This window comes from Rhipicephalus sanguineus, chromosome 5 (genome assembly GCF_013339695.2).
Source record: "Rhipicephalus sanguineus isolate Rsan-2018 chromosome 5, BIME_Rsan_1.4, whole genome shotgun sequence".
Classification (NCBI taxonomy): domain Eukaryota; kingdom Metazoa; phylum Arthropoda; class Arachnida; order Ixodida; family Ixodidae; genus Rhipicephalus; species Rhipicephalus sanguineus.
The window spans coordinates 186,867,001-186,879,796 of record NC_051180.1 but is presented as its reverse complement, the minus strand read 5'-3'; the positions used below and the strand labels follow the sequence as shown (position 1 = coordinate 186,879,796).

The window sequence follows — 12,796 nt, the reverse complement described above, 5'->3', positions numbered from 1 at the left end:
CACGTCGAGGCTGGTTCCCTGCACCTCAAAATTATGAAGTCACCCGTAAGTGAAGTGGTCCGTAAGAAGTTGCCCGTAAGTTCTAAACCGACGTTTGTGTTTGCTTTATATTTGTGTCCTGACGCTTCCACAGCAATGTATTTGTGTCTATTTTGCACTGTTTCCAAGATTCATTTCGAAATTATCAGGTACAAGGCTTAGCAGGCACGGCTGAACAAACGGCTAACCTCAATAATAAGGACGAAACGTACCTGATACTTGTTCCTCAGCGTGAGATGACAACAAAACGATAGCCGATTCCACCGGTTGTTGATTGTTGTCGGGACAGCAGGCAAGGAGCAATCGCGAGTTCAAATCGAAGCGGGCGATCGCGTCTGCATGGCCGCTGCCATGCTGGTTCGTCATCACAATTATATATCAGCTCTTACTGATACAGCAATTAAATGTTTATTGCGAATCGTGATTCGCGTATCACGCAAATCATGCGAATCGTGATTAGCGTATCACGTATTGCTGTGACGTAGCACGTGCCAAGCAAACGCAGTTTTCTTAACCTTCTGCAATTGTAATGCAATTACAAATAAAGCTATGTTTTACTGCAGAAGCATTTGGTTTGTTTAGACCTCGTAGCTTCCACCCTGCTGCAAACAGCATGTGAGATGGAGTATCGAATGGCCGTTATCTTTACGGTATCGAAAATTGCACGAGTTGACTTCTAAAGAACTTTGCTGTCTGTGATGTTGCTTGGATATGCATACACAAGCGAAGTTTTCTCTTTATCTTATAGCTATAATTTTAATATAATCCTTTCCTTCAGGGGTCAAAACGCTGGAGCTAACAAATAAAGACGACGTTGTGATGTACCCTGAAAGACATTTTATTCACTTTCACAAAAAAAAGTTCACAGGTAGATGTACATAAAGAAATAACTACGTTCTGTACACAAGCGTGCCATGGACATTCGTGCTACAAAAAAAAAAAAAAAAGGTTCACATATGCGCGGAGAGAAAATTGTTTACTACAAAAAGGAACAACAGTGACGTGGTTGCAGGGCAGTCGTTGAATTGATCTCAGCGGCACTTATACGTGTAGAGCTGCGCGTAGCATTCCCTGTGTGACTTTTTCATTGATACATAAATTTAATATTGCGTGTTGGTGAGCTAGTTCGTACGTCACTGGTAATCAAACTTTGCTGAAAATGGAAGATTCAGCTGAAAGGTTTTATTCATGCAAGGTGAATATAATCCACTTAAAAGGGAAACCAAAACACGCCCGAAAAAGAACAAGAAGCGTGACATGGCTTGCAATTATGGCGTACATAAAATTCTACTCTTGTCCAGTGTTTCACTCGCGTTTTTCTTGGTGTCCCCTTTGAGTGAATTAAAGCCCCGTTGGGTGAATAAGACACTTCAGTTAGCAGACAGAGCTTCTTCTTGTCTCCTTTTGTGGATTCTGCACTGCTTGATTCCCAGTACGTAAATCATTCGCTGTCTGATAACCTGAACAACACACATTGCAACATCGTTCAACGAGCATGCGGTTTCCTTAGAACTGGCTAGTAAGAAGGAGGCAGTTATCTGTTCTGGCAGTGGTACAGCACGAACGAACACAGCAAAATAGAATGGCAGTACGGGAACCCGGAAAAACACAGAATAGTTGATAACTTTGCTTGCATATGCTAGCACATGCACGGATTCGTGAGCTCCTCGTGAAATGTCCCGTGGGCAAATATAAAGCAGAAAAATATTTTTCCTCGTAAATCCTAGCTACAATAGCACCAGTACAAAACACTGCTGGACGACCTACGACGGCGCCTTCACATACTGTTTGCTCGCTGGAGGCTTCTCCAGCAAGAAACAGCGCTCTTCGCCCAAGCAGAAGAGAAGCTGCCCGCTTGTCTTGAAGTGCGCACAGTGGGCACATTCTCGCTCAGTTTTACTGGACAACAGTAACGAAATTTTCGACACATGAATGCGAATATGTATGAACATTTAGTGGGTCAGTAAATTTCATTCAGTGCAAATGATTTTAGAGACAAAAAAACTCAGATAGCCAAGACAGTGACATGGCAGAAGTAGGAGAACGAGTAACGCAAACAGACATTACTCTGCACTGACGACAGTCGATCGCTTCTGCAGCCACTCTCCAAGGGTTGCGTGCATTCAACTGCACATCGTGAGGCCCGTCTTGCTGTAAACATCGCATGCAGCACTTGGCATATCTGCCGCTGCCCACGCAAGTTCAGTCTTGAGCGTGAAATCGCCAATCTGCACCGTGCAGGTTTTTTTGGGACGTGCGCTTCAGGCCCCACAGCTGCAAAATTTTATCGGTGCTGCTGCATCGTGGAAAGATATGCCTGTGCGTCAGTACACATAAACGTAGTGCATAAATCGCCGCCATTCTTGTCAAGCGAGAAACTCCATCATATCTAGGCGTTATTCTCGATGTTTGCGTCATATTGTCGGTTATACTTGACACTGTAACGCTTAAAAATAAGGCAACAATTCCTCGGCGGTTCTAGTGCATTTTTGTATTGCAATAAAAAGGTCAAATCATGGTGCAAGTTAAGCAGGCGCAAGGTTTGATCTTCCTATAAATAAACAAGAACACACGCGGCGAAAGGACCCACATGCGCATCGTTAATTGTTGTAATTACGTTCGAGTCCGAGGCTACCACACGCGTCTCGCGAGAGCAGTTGTGCGGCGCTTCGCACCGTCGAAGAATGGCTGCATTTTACACGGTGTCCTCGACTCTTATACACACAAGAACGGTACAAATGCAGATACAAAAAAGGAAAAAAAAATGTAAAGAAAAGAACGCTGACTATGTGCACGCACCAAACGAAATACGAGGCCCCGACACCAAGCACACGGACAATCACGTGTGGTTACGGCTCATAACAATAATACAAGTTGAATGCCATGCAGACCTTAGCCACGGACTGACACATTAGTGGTGCCGGCCGGTTGAAGCGTGTCCCTAGAGCTCGGAGGGTGCATTTTGTTATGTTCGCATGTCTTGGTCGGGCAGATCTGATGCCATGGCTTTATGCGCCTTGGCATCAGCGCTGGAACATAGCGCCAAGAAAACCTCCGAGTGAAAAACACACACACCGCACCAACGAACGCAGTGCTCGGGTTTCGGTGCCTTGAGAGAGCCTGCCCAACTAAACCAGAACGTCTGCTGATGCTTCTGTGGGGACAACTGCGTTTCTGTTCGGGGCTGACGAACCTTCGATTTTAAAAGTGACTCGCATGTTTGTGTATAGCCTAATGGCTAAACAGAAACATTAAAGAAACACGTGTACGTATTAGAAGTCATGCTTGCCTTTCATATTGTAGTAGAACGTTTGCCATGACAAACGCGCTTTGCTAGCGTGCACTGCCGACCAAGCATCCCTTGGCGGGGAATTTGTGCGCATGAGTGGTGCACTCGTGAATTTAGAGCTAAGCAAGAAGCGAAACATAAACTTTTGGCACTACACCAGTATGCGTGCTCGGCTATAGCTGCCTGTCATGAGGGCTGGACGGTTCACCACCGTGTGTCATCAATCTAACCAGTTAGATCAAAATAAATTAAGACAGCATACATGAAGATTTGTCAGAGCCTGACAGTGCATTCATTCATGACATGCGTAGTCAATGAAAGCCTTTTCCGACCAGGTACGGTTTGCAATGAAATGCAAGCTTTCAGAGCCAGCTGTAAATTGCATGCCACCTGTGTTCCACAAGCGAGAAACGTAGACCATCCCTGTGTACAACAATGAACATTTTAAGTGCATGGTACTCTTATTGGATACCGGTGCCTGTTTCGAAGAGCAGAGTAATAGAAATCTTTAAAGGTTAGAGTAGTCTGAGCCGCCCAACAGAAAAATAGGTTCGGAAGTGGCCACCACATTTGTTCGAAAGGAGGTTGAGACTTTGCTACAATTTGTGCTTTTGTTTTCACACATTACCAGTAACTATTATGTTCTCAGTATAAGCAAAGTAGGCGCTATTACAACGCTATACATGACATGGTCACACCTTCAGCGTCTCATGCTTGCTAGAGCACATTGCTCGAGCAGGACAAGGCGTGGCAGGAATGACGTGAACTAGGTAAGTAACTGGAAGTATGACATAATGTATAAATTAGCAATGAAAAAAAATGCCTTCAATGTTGTTACAGTTTGTTTTCTCTGTTATCTACCGATGTTCTTTAATTCAGCGCAAATGGTCAATTATCAACACATGAAGTATTCGATATTAAAAAAAGGTTGCTTGACACTTGGCTCCTCGTGTAAACTGGGAACATACTGAGAGCACTTAAATAAAGACATCTACTTATTCTTCTGCCCACGGTCTGAGTGGATCATTAAATTTAAAACCTAGCGGCATTTTTTCTCTCGGTTAAGTGCACTACTTATTTTGGGCTTTCAGACTTCTCTTTACAAGTGTAAGATAGAAAAAAAAAGGAGTCAAGTGCTTGAATATACATTGCATCATTTGGCAGGCAACGCGTATATGTTCTCACGTCAAGCACATGCTTCGTTAAAGAAAAATGGCTACACAGGCTGCAGTTGCTGTGCAATGTGAGAGCGCGTCAATTTCCGTTTAACCTTTTCAGAGCCGAAACGAATAAAACCTTAGCCGGCGGACATATAATTTGGAAGATGCAAAGCTAATTTCTACAACGCATCTGCCGATATCTACAAGATACCAATTTCTACAAGGTACAGCTGACCAGGCATCCTCATTCGAACTTTCAACGCATTTAAAGGAGCGATAGCTACTTAACCACTTTGTGTGACCTAATATCTAGCCTATTCTGCCGAGAACCTAAGCTGATGACGTCTTAGAGCTACCTGGTGTACTGCAATGCAGTGGCGGATTTTCAAGGCCTGTGATAATACCCTCCGAATCATGTATGGTAAAGAAAAAAAATATTCGCGATCGACTGTAACTCTAAAATGACAGTTTTCAAATCGGCACCTTAGCAATTGTTTTGGAAAGAATTAACAACACCATAAACGGGAGCAGTATTGTAGTATGTAGCCGAAGAAGACGAACAAAGTCACGCCAGCACAAACGCCTTTGTTCTTCCGACTTCGCGCCAGGAGTCACTCGGAAGGACCTGAAAACAACTTCGTGTGGCGACTGAAACATTTCTTTGATGCGTCGGCACCCAACCGTAAGACAAGTTCAGGTCTGTAATGTTGGACTGGCAAAAACAGGAAATCGCATCTATTGGTCGAATAACAGACTCACTCAGATTCGGTGTTGGCACTTTGTGACACAATGCAGCCTGCCTGCATTTGGCGACGTGCAAACAACTGTTTGTTGTCTTCAGGAACAGTGTCTTATAATACTATCAGCTAATTGCTGAAAGTACTCGCCCTATACATTTCAGTTGACAGAGGAACAAATCTGAGCAGCAAAACACTATTTTGGCCTCTATAATACTGCAATCAGCTCAGGAAACGAGAAGGACGGGGGTTTCAAAAGCTGACTGCGATATTGTAGAGCGAGTGACTCCCGGTGCGTGGACAGCTTATTCCCTCGAGTATCCGTGGTTGGAGTAGGGCCCGGAGTAGATGGAGCTGCCGGCGGTGCTGGAACCCTTCCTGCGGCGGCGGCGATGCAGGATGCAGGCCACCAGGAGCATCACCGCCAGCATGAGCAGCACGCCCGCGATGGCGATGCCGATGGCGAACTTTCGCGAGGACACGCAGAAGTCGTGGTCCGAAGAACTGGCGGACGACGTAGGCCGAGAGCTTACTGCAAAGCAAAAAAAAAAGAAAAATCATCAGATCAAGAATGACAAAATAATCTTTCGCCATGTTTGAGGCCTGATCTACACGGCTGCCACCGTCGTGTCACAGATGTCCTTCGTGAGGCTCTTCGTTAGTTTATATTCAAAAACGGCTGTGACCGATGCTTTTGTCACATTTTGTGAGGTGAAACGTAGGTAATGTCAGTTTAATGAACTTATCTATACAGTGACTGCATTACGAAGACAGAAAGCTACGACAAGCAGCTATTGTCCAGTGCAGCAGCTGGCACAATTATCGAATGGCGCGAGTAGTGGCGGATAATAATTAACGACCAGAAAAGATGAGGACCGTATGTCGCACATTACGTACCCTGTTAACGGCACATGTAGGCACACAAAATACCCAGGTGTTAGCAAATAGCAGATGCGAATAATGATACTCTTACATCAGCGACATGATTGCAACCGCAATGCACAAATCTTTTTTTTCTTGAACTAAGTATTCACTGCACCTATTAAACTACTAACTTACAAAACATTAAACACAACAATTTTTGAACGTGTCAATGTGCTTTGGTGCTCGTACATTTTAACGAACGTAACGAAATTATCTTGTTATGTTTGAACGCAACTCAGTTTGAGCATGAAGCAACCAAGGAGGAAAAAAATCCGCAGTTTCACCGGAATGGTGAAGCGATCAATGCGATAGCAACACACTGGAATGAAAAGTGAGAGAGGGTATCACAGGCGGTCGCTCGATTCTGTTGCCTTTATTTATCAAATACCCACAGCGCCTTCATAGGCATTACAGTGGGGGGAATTACATAAACTACATAATACAAAATACAGGTTACATGGAGTAAGCACCACAACATGTTCATAACTATACTATTACATCACAGCATGGTCATACAACATCAAAGAGCGCCTGGACGAACGCGGTACTGAATACTTTAGGGGCGATGTGCTTCCGCTTTCCTGTCGACAAGCCTCCGGCGTTGAGCTGCAGCACACGCAGCTGCACGTTGCTCCTGCTTGCGAGCGCGCTTTCCATCAGCGCCGTTCCGCTGAAGCTCTTTGGCCGGCTTGCGACGACAGCGTCGCAACTTAGCAAAACTTCGAAAGGCCAGCCAGGTGCCGATAAGCTCCGCTGTGCCTTGCGCCACTAGTGCAAGCTGCGCCAAGCTCTTTAACGATGTGACTTTTTTGCTGCTTTCAAATGATAGTGGAAAGAAGTGAACTGCAGCCGTGTATTTTTCTTCGCACTGTCCTGTTTCCGAAAACCGCAGGACCACGAAAACAGCCCACCTCAAACTTGGGGAGAACTTATGTGCAAAAACAGAATAGCGAAGTTAGCAAACGCGAGCGCACCTTTCTTATCCCGCCCTCGTGCATTGCTAACAACTATATGAGGACTAGTTGGTTTAAAATTAACACAGAGGATGAAATAGCGCGAGAACAACGAGGACACCAAAGGAACGAAGCGCTTGCTTATGGTCTACGTTCCTTCGTTGTACTGGTTCTCATTGTGCTGTTTCGTCCTCTGCCCTTGTGCAGTTCACCCCAAAAATCAAGTTTGCGAGGAAGCCGAGCTTAAAACCCATTTTCGATGGCCTCGCCCGTTTTCAGGTGGTTTTCATGCCAAACTCTTGTTGCATGAATTAGTCCACGCTGGTTGTTTCACTTATAAACGCTTCTCTCTCATATGCACACATGTTTTTAAGCAGGGTGACTATTTTTACATCGTTTGTTTGTTTTTTTGGGTGTTTATTTTGAGATACAAATTGCAGAAGGTCTCGTCTTAAATGTTCCGCGCGGTCTTGGTGCCATTTATTTTCACCATTATGACAGCATGGCACAGTAATTTATTAAATGCGAAGCATTTCTTAGCGAACCTCAGGCACTTTGGCCGTTTCTATCTATCTATCTATCTATCTATCTATCTATCTATCTATCTATCTATCTATCTATCTATCTATCTATCTATCTATCTATCTATCTATCTATCTATCTATCTATCTATCTATCTATCTATCTATCTATCTATCTATCTATCTATCTATCTATCTATCTATCTATCTATCTATCTATCTATCTATCTATCTATCTATCTAGCCGCCTACGTCTCGGCGCTCTCCTGGTCGTCTCCATAACTTGTAATATGCCGAGATTGGCGTAGCAGGCGATCAGTGTATGACGAACACAATTCACTGGTCATGACATGAATAACGCAAAATACCTGTCGCGTACGTCATGAAACCCTTTCTCTCAGTCACGTGTGGCACATACCAGTACACCAGAGTTTATGTTATTCGGGTATGTGCCCCAGGTGATAAAAAGTCTCAACCAACACAGTAACCGCGAACACACACATTGACACGCAAGGAAAGTGATAATATTATTAATTGTTGGGCTTTTATGTCCCAGAACTACGATATGATTATGAGAGACGCCATAGCGAAGGGCTCGGGAAGTTTTGACCATTGGGTGTTCTTTAACGTGTACCGAGATCGCACAGTACACGGTCATCTAGCATTTTGCCTCCATCGAAATGAGACCGCCGCGACCGGGGTCGAACCTGCGACCTTCGTGTCAGCAGCCAAGCACCGTAACCGCTACACCACCGCGGCGGAAGTGAGGAAGCTGAAGACAGAACACCCGTGGAAGACGCTCAACTACCATCCACTCGTCCAAGTGGTCGGCAACGTGGACCACGTGGATTACGCAAAAACCTGGGTCAGTGCTTTCTACAATAAATCTGCTAAGAGAACTAGGCCTCTCATTATTACCGGTGACTTCAACATTGATTTATCAAGACCCAACAATGATTGGTGCTTATACTGTGTGAAAGACGGCCTGGATGTGGACAGGGCATCAAAAGACCTCGCTGCCACGTCCACGACAGAAGGCATCATAGATCATTTCATCGTAAGAGGCATCCAGGATTTCCACCAGCTTCACAATATCTCGCACTTCACTACACTTAGATTCCTCATAGCCGCGATCACGAACGGATCCTATTAACAAGTCCGGTCCAGCTGCTGGTGCTCACTGATCACTGTGATGGTGACCTTATTCAAGAACTGTCAAGAACCCCTCTACACATACACACGGGTTCGTGAAACGTGCGTGCGTTCTCCGTCATAACGGAAAAGTATAAGCATAACAACTCTAACTGTGATTGTAACGTACGTGCAGTGCGCCTGCGCGTGGCACTCGGCTATGTATATATCTAGGGAAACTATCCTGAATGAAGCTTAGTTGCGAGTAACGCCTGTCCTGTGCATATGTGTTCTTTCTTTGTCCTGTTCGGATTCGTGCTATCCAGTATTGAAGAATATAAGCTTACCGCGTCTGGTGTTGGTAACACCCATGTTGCTGTTGGCATCGTTACGCAACTGTAAACAATGGGTTATATAATACATATGCTACTCTTGAACATATGAGTGTGCGTATACCACTTCCATATTTCTCTAGCGTCATTCAGTAACGTTTCGCTCAATGTGAAAAATTACGCCACAGTCACCATCCTGCGCATGCTTCGCATGCGTGGGTGTTACAGCAGCGTGGGTGTTACCCACGTTGCCGACCACTTGGACGAGTGGATGGTAGTTGAGCGTCTTCCACGGGTGTTCTGTCTTCAGCTTCCTCACTTCCGCCGCGGTGGTGTAGCGGTTACGGTGCTTGGCTGCTGACACGAAGGTCGCAGGCTCGATCCCGGTCGCGGCGGTCTCATTTCGATGGAGGCAAAATGCTAGATGACCGTGTACTGTGCGATCTCGGTACACGTTATAGAACACCCAATGGTCAAAACTTCCCGAGCCCTTCGCTATGGCGTCTCTCATAATCATATCGTAGTTCTGGGACATAAAAGCCCAACAATTAATAATAGTATCACTTTCCTTGCATGTCAATGTGTGTGTTCGCGGTTACTGTGTTGGTTGAGACTTTTTATCACCTGTGGCACATACCCGCATAACATAAACTCTGGTGTACGGGTATGTGCCACACGTGACTGAGAGAAAGGGTTTCATGACGTACGCGACAGGTATTTTGCGTTATTCATGTCATGACCAGTGAATTGTGTTCGTCATACACTGATCGCCTGCTACGCCAATCTTGGCATATTACAAGTTATGGAGACGACCAGGAGAGCGCCGAGACGTACGCGGCTAGATAGATAGATAGATAGATAGATAGATAGATAGATAGATAGATAGATAGATAGATAGATAGATAGATAGATAGATAGATAGATAGATAGATAGATAGATAGATAGATAGATAGATAGATAGATAGATACGTAGATAGAAACGGCCAAAGTGCCTGAGGTTCGCGAAGAAATGCTTCGCATTTAAAAGCCGACATCAGACGCGTTCTCATGACCAGGCTTCTTTTTTCGAGTGCTTGTAGCAACCAAATATAGCACAGTTCACCATTGTTGGACCTCAAGAATCTCGCACGGACGCGCACCCGCGATCACGTTCATGTGACTGCTTGCCGGGCCGGCAGGGCGAGGGGGACCGCAAAGATGGACGCGCTGCCTTTTCGACGCTGGCGCCATGTCGCGGGCCAGGCCCCTGTGCAACCCCCACCGTTGCGGGTTTCATTAACTACTTGGATTGCGCCACGTGGCAACATAATACGAAAAATAATGCATGTTAGTGTAAATAGTACACCTTTTTGAAGTCGTTGCCAGTTAATTCTAGGCAAAGAGAATTCGTGTGAATTGAAGGCTGTAGTAACGAAAATAAATAAATAAACAAGTAAATAAATAAATAAACTAAATAAATAAATAAATCAGATACCTGAGTGCTAAAGTCTTCCTTTGGCTCGGCACATTTTGAAGGTGTCTGACCGGGCCTAATTAACTTAGTATTAGGCCGCACAACTTAGACAGATAAACAGGCCTTAAAGGAGTACTAACACGATTTTGAAACATCGCAAAAGGGGCATTTTTCGTTTCCTTGATATGCAGTGTTAACGCTCTCCACACATCGGAGTCACACAACACGTATAAAATACTTCGATTTTAAAGTTTTCGTCGCTGAGCATCTGCAAGCCAGCCCCACCGCAATGGACATTATCCCAACGAGCCAACACAGTTACACTGAGTATGCGAACTGTGCATCCTGTATGCAGCCTAAATCGCAGAAATCACTGTCGGGGTCTCTGGACGACAATTCACTCATCGTTGTTTACGTGCATCCGAGCTGATGGCAGATCTGCCGCTAGTACATCGCGAATAGGTGGATAGCAAAAAGGATTATGGGCTACGGCGCCCGTCTGCATCGACTTCCGGTTCGAGACGCCGTGCCGCCGAATGGGCGCTGTTGCTAGTACCGTCGCCTTCTGTGTGTTCCATATAGCAGTCTCGAACCCATTTTCTCACAAATTACTGCATAATACTTGGCAGTGATGTGCAGCTCAGTTGAATAACAAGTGCAATCACTACGGAATAGTTATAAAGTTGCGAATGGTCATGTATTCATTCAAGTGGCGTGCACCTCAAGACACATGCATGTTGCTTCGCCGCAAAGGGCGTTCTCGCGCATGTTTTGTGGCATATAAAGATTTGTGGCACATTATAGTGTGATGAAATATCTGCCCAATCTGCCTTCCCGTTGCTAACACGTAACATTAGTTGTTTACTTTTGTGTTGCAAAGATGCCATCTCGGGTTCGTATAGTGAATGGTAACATGCAGTAAAATGTGTCTTGCTCTAGGCGTAAACAACTCTCGCAGTTTTGTCGCTTTTCTTTTACGCCTCTGAATCTTCCTTTACGTGAGATGTCGTTCCCTCGCGCACTCGAACATTGTGTTTCCATCAACCCATTGAAAATTCTTTGCACTGCGCATACACTTGCCTTTCAAGTTCTACTAAAAGGTACAGACACTTCACGCTTTCAAATTTCTGAAATACTAGAGACGCCACACCATACCTATCGTTGCTTCAAAACCAACTTCGATCGTTTTACGTACTACGATACCAGTAACTGAGCGGCCTTTCGTTCCGTACGTTGTCCTTTTACGCGCTCAGCAGTTTTCATAAATTTCACAGAAAGTAGGCAATGTAGTATATTGCCACGCGCTATAGGCGTTGTAGGGGCAAGAACAGCAAGACGCGAATGACAGACACGATCCAACAGCTAGCGCTCCTCGCCTTCGTCTTCCTCGTCTTTTCGGCTTGCCACGGCATGCTGGCTCAAAACACCAGGTGGCATTATTCCTCCTCCCAACGGAGTATCGACTCGATGCTGACACACAAAAGATATACTGAAGGGGCCGATAAGGAAAAAAAATGAACAAGAGAAAAAAATAAAAGAAATACGTTATAACACATACCGAAGATGCGCGCGAAAGAAAATGAGGTCTGTGGTCCGCAATAAGGAAAAAAAGAAAATCGCAGCATATCCACGTGGTGAATGATGATGAGTGGGGCGAAGCGAACTCGCGCTGCAGCACGGCGATGGCATTGGCGCGAGCGTGGTCCTTCTTGATGGAAGATATTGTGACTAGATTGTTTGAGAACCGCAATCTGTCGCACACACCGCAACTATGGCCGAAACTGTTATCAAGGAAGTCCCGCTGGAACCCGCCTGATGCGTTTTGCAGCCACTTCACGTGCTCGCACAACCTCGGGCTCTGCCTGCCGGTACGCGCGCTTTCTCGCCTCTTCACGGTCCTTCATATTTTGAAGATCGGATTCGCGCCGCAGCCGTGCAGCTTCGGCCACGCGGGCTCGAACGGCGGGGTCTTCGCGCCGCAGCCGTGCAGCTTCTCGAGCAGCTTCGGCCTCGCGGGCTCGAACGGCGGGGTCTTCTCGCCGCAGCCGTGCAGCTTGTCGAGCAGCTTCGGCCTCGCGGGCTCGAACGGCGGGGTCTTCTCGCCGCAGCCGTGCAGCTTGTCGAGCAGCTTCGGCTTCGCGGGCTCGAACGGCGGAATCTGCTTCGCGGCGTCGACGTGCAGCTTCGGCCTCGCGGGCTCTCACTTCAGGACTCTGTCTGCGAGCGCGCGCTGCCGCCGCCTTCCGTGCCCTCCGT

General features: G+C 45.9%; 1 protein-coding gene across 1 annotated transcript in view; it reads right to left on the bottom strand.

Annotated features, from left to right (window-relative positions):
* Positions 1 to 859: 859 nt before the first annotated feature.
* LOC119394516 (cuticlin-1) overlaps positions 860 to 12,796 on the bottom strand; it is a 179,815-nt gene continuing 167,878 nt past the window's right edge. The window contains exon 10 of the mRNA XM_037661840.2: positions 860 to 5,757. Within this exon, the coding sequence (XP_037517768.1) occupies positions 5,531 to 5,757 (227 nt within the window). The 3' untranslated portion in view covers positions 860 to 5,530. The remainder of the gene's footprint in view (positions 5,758 to 12,796) is intronic.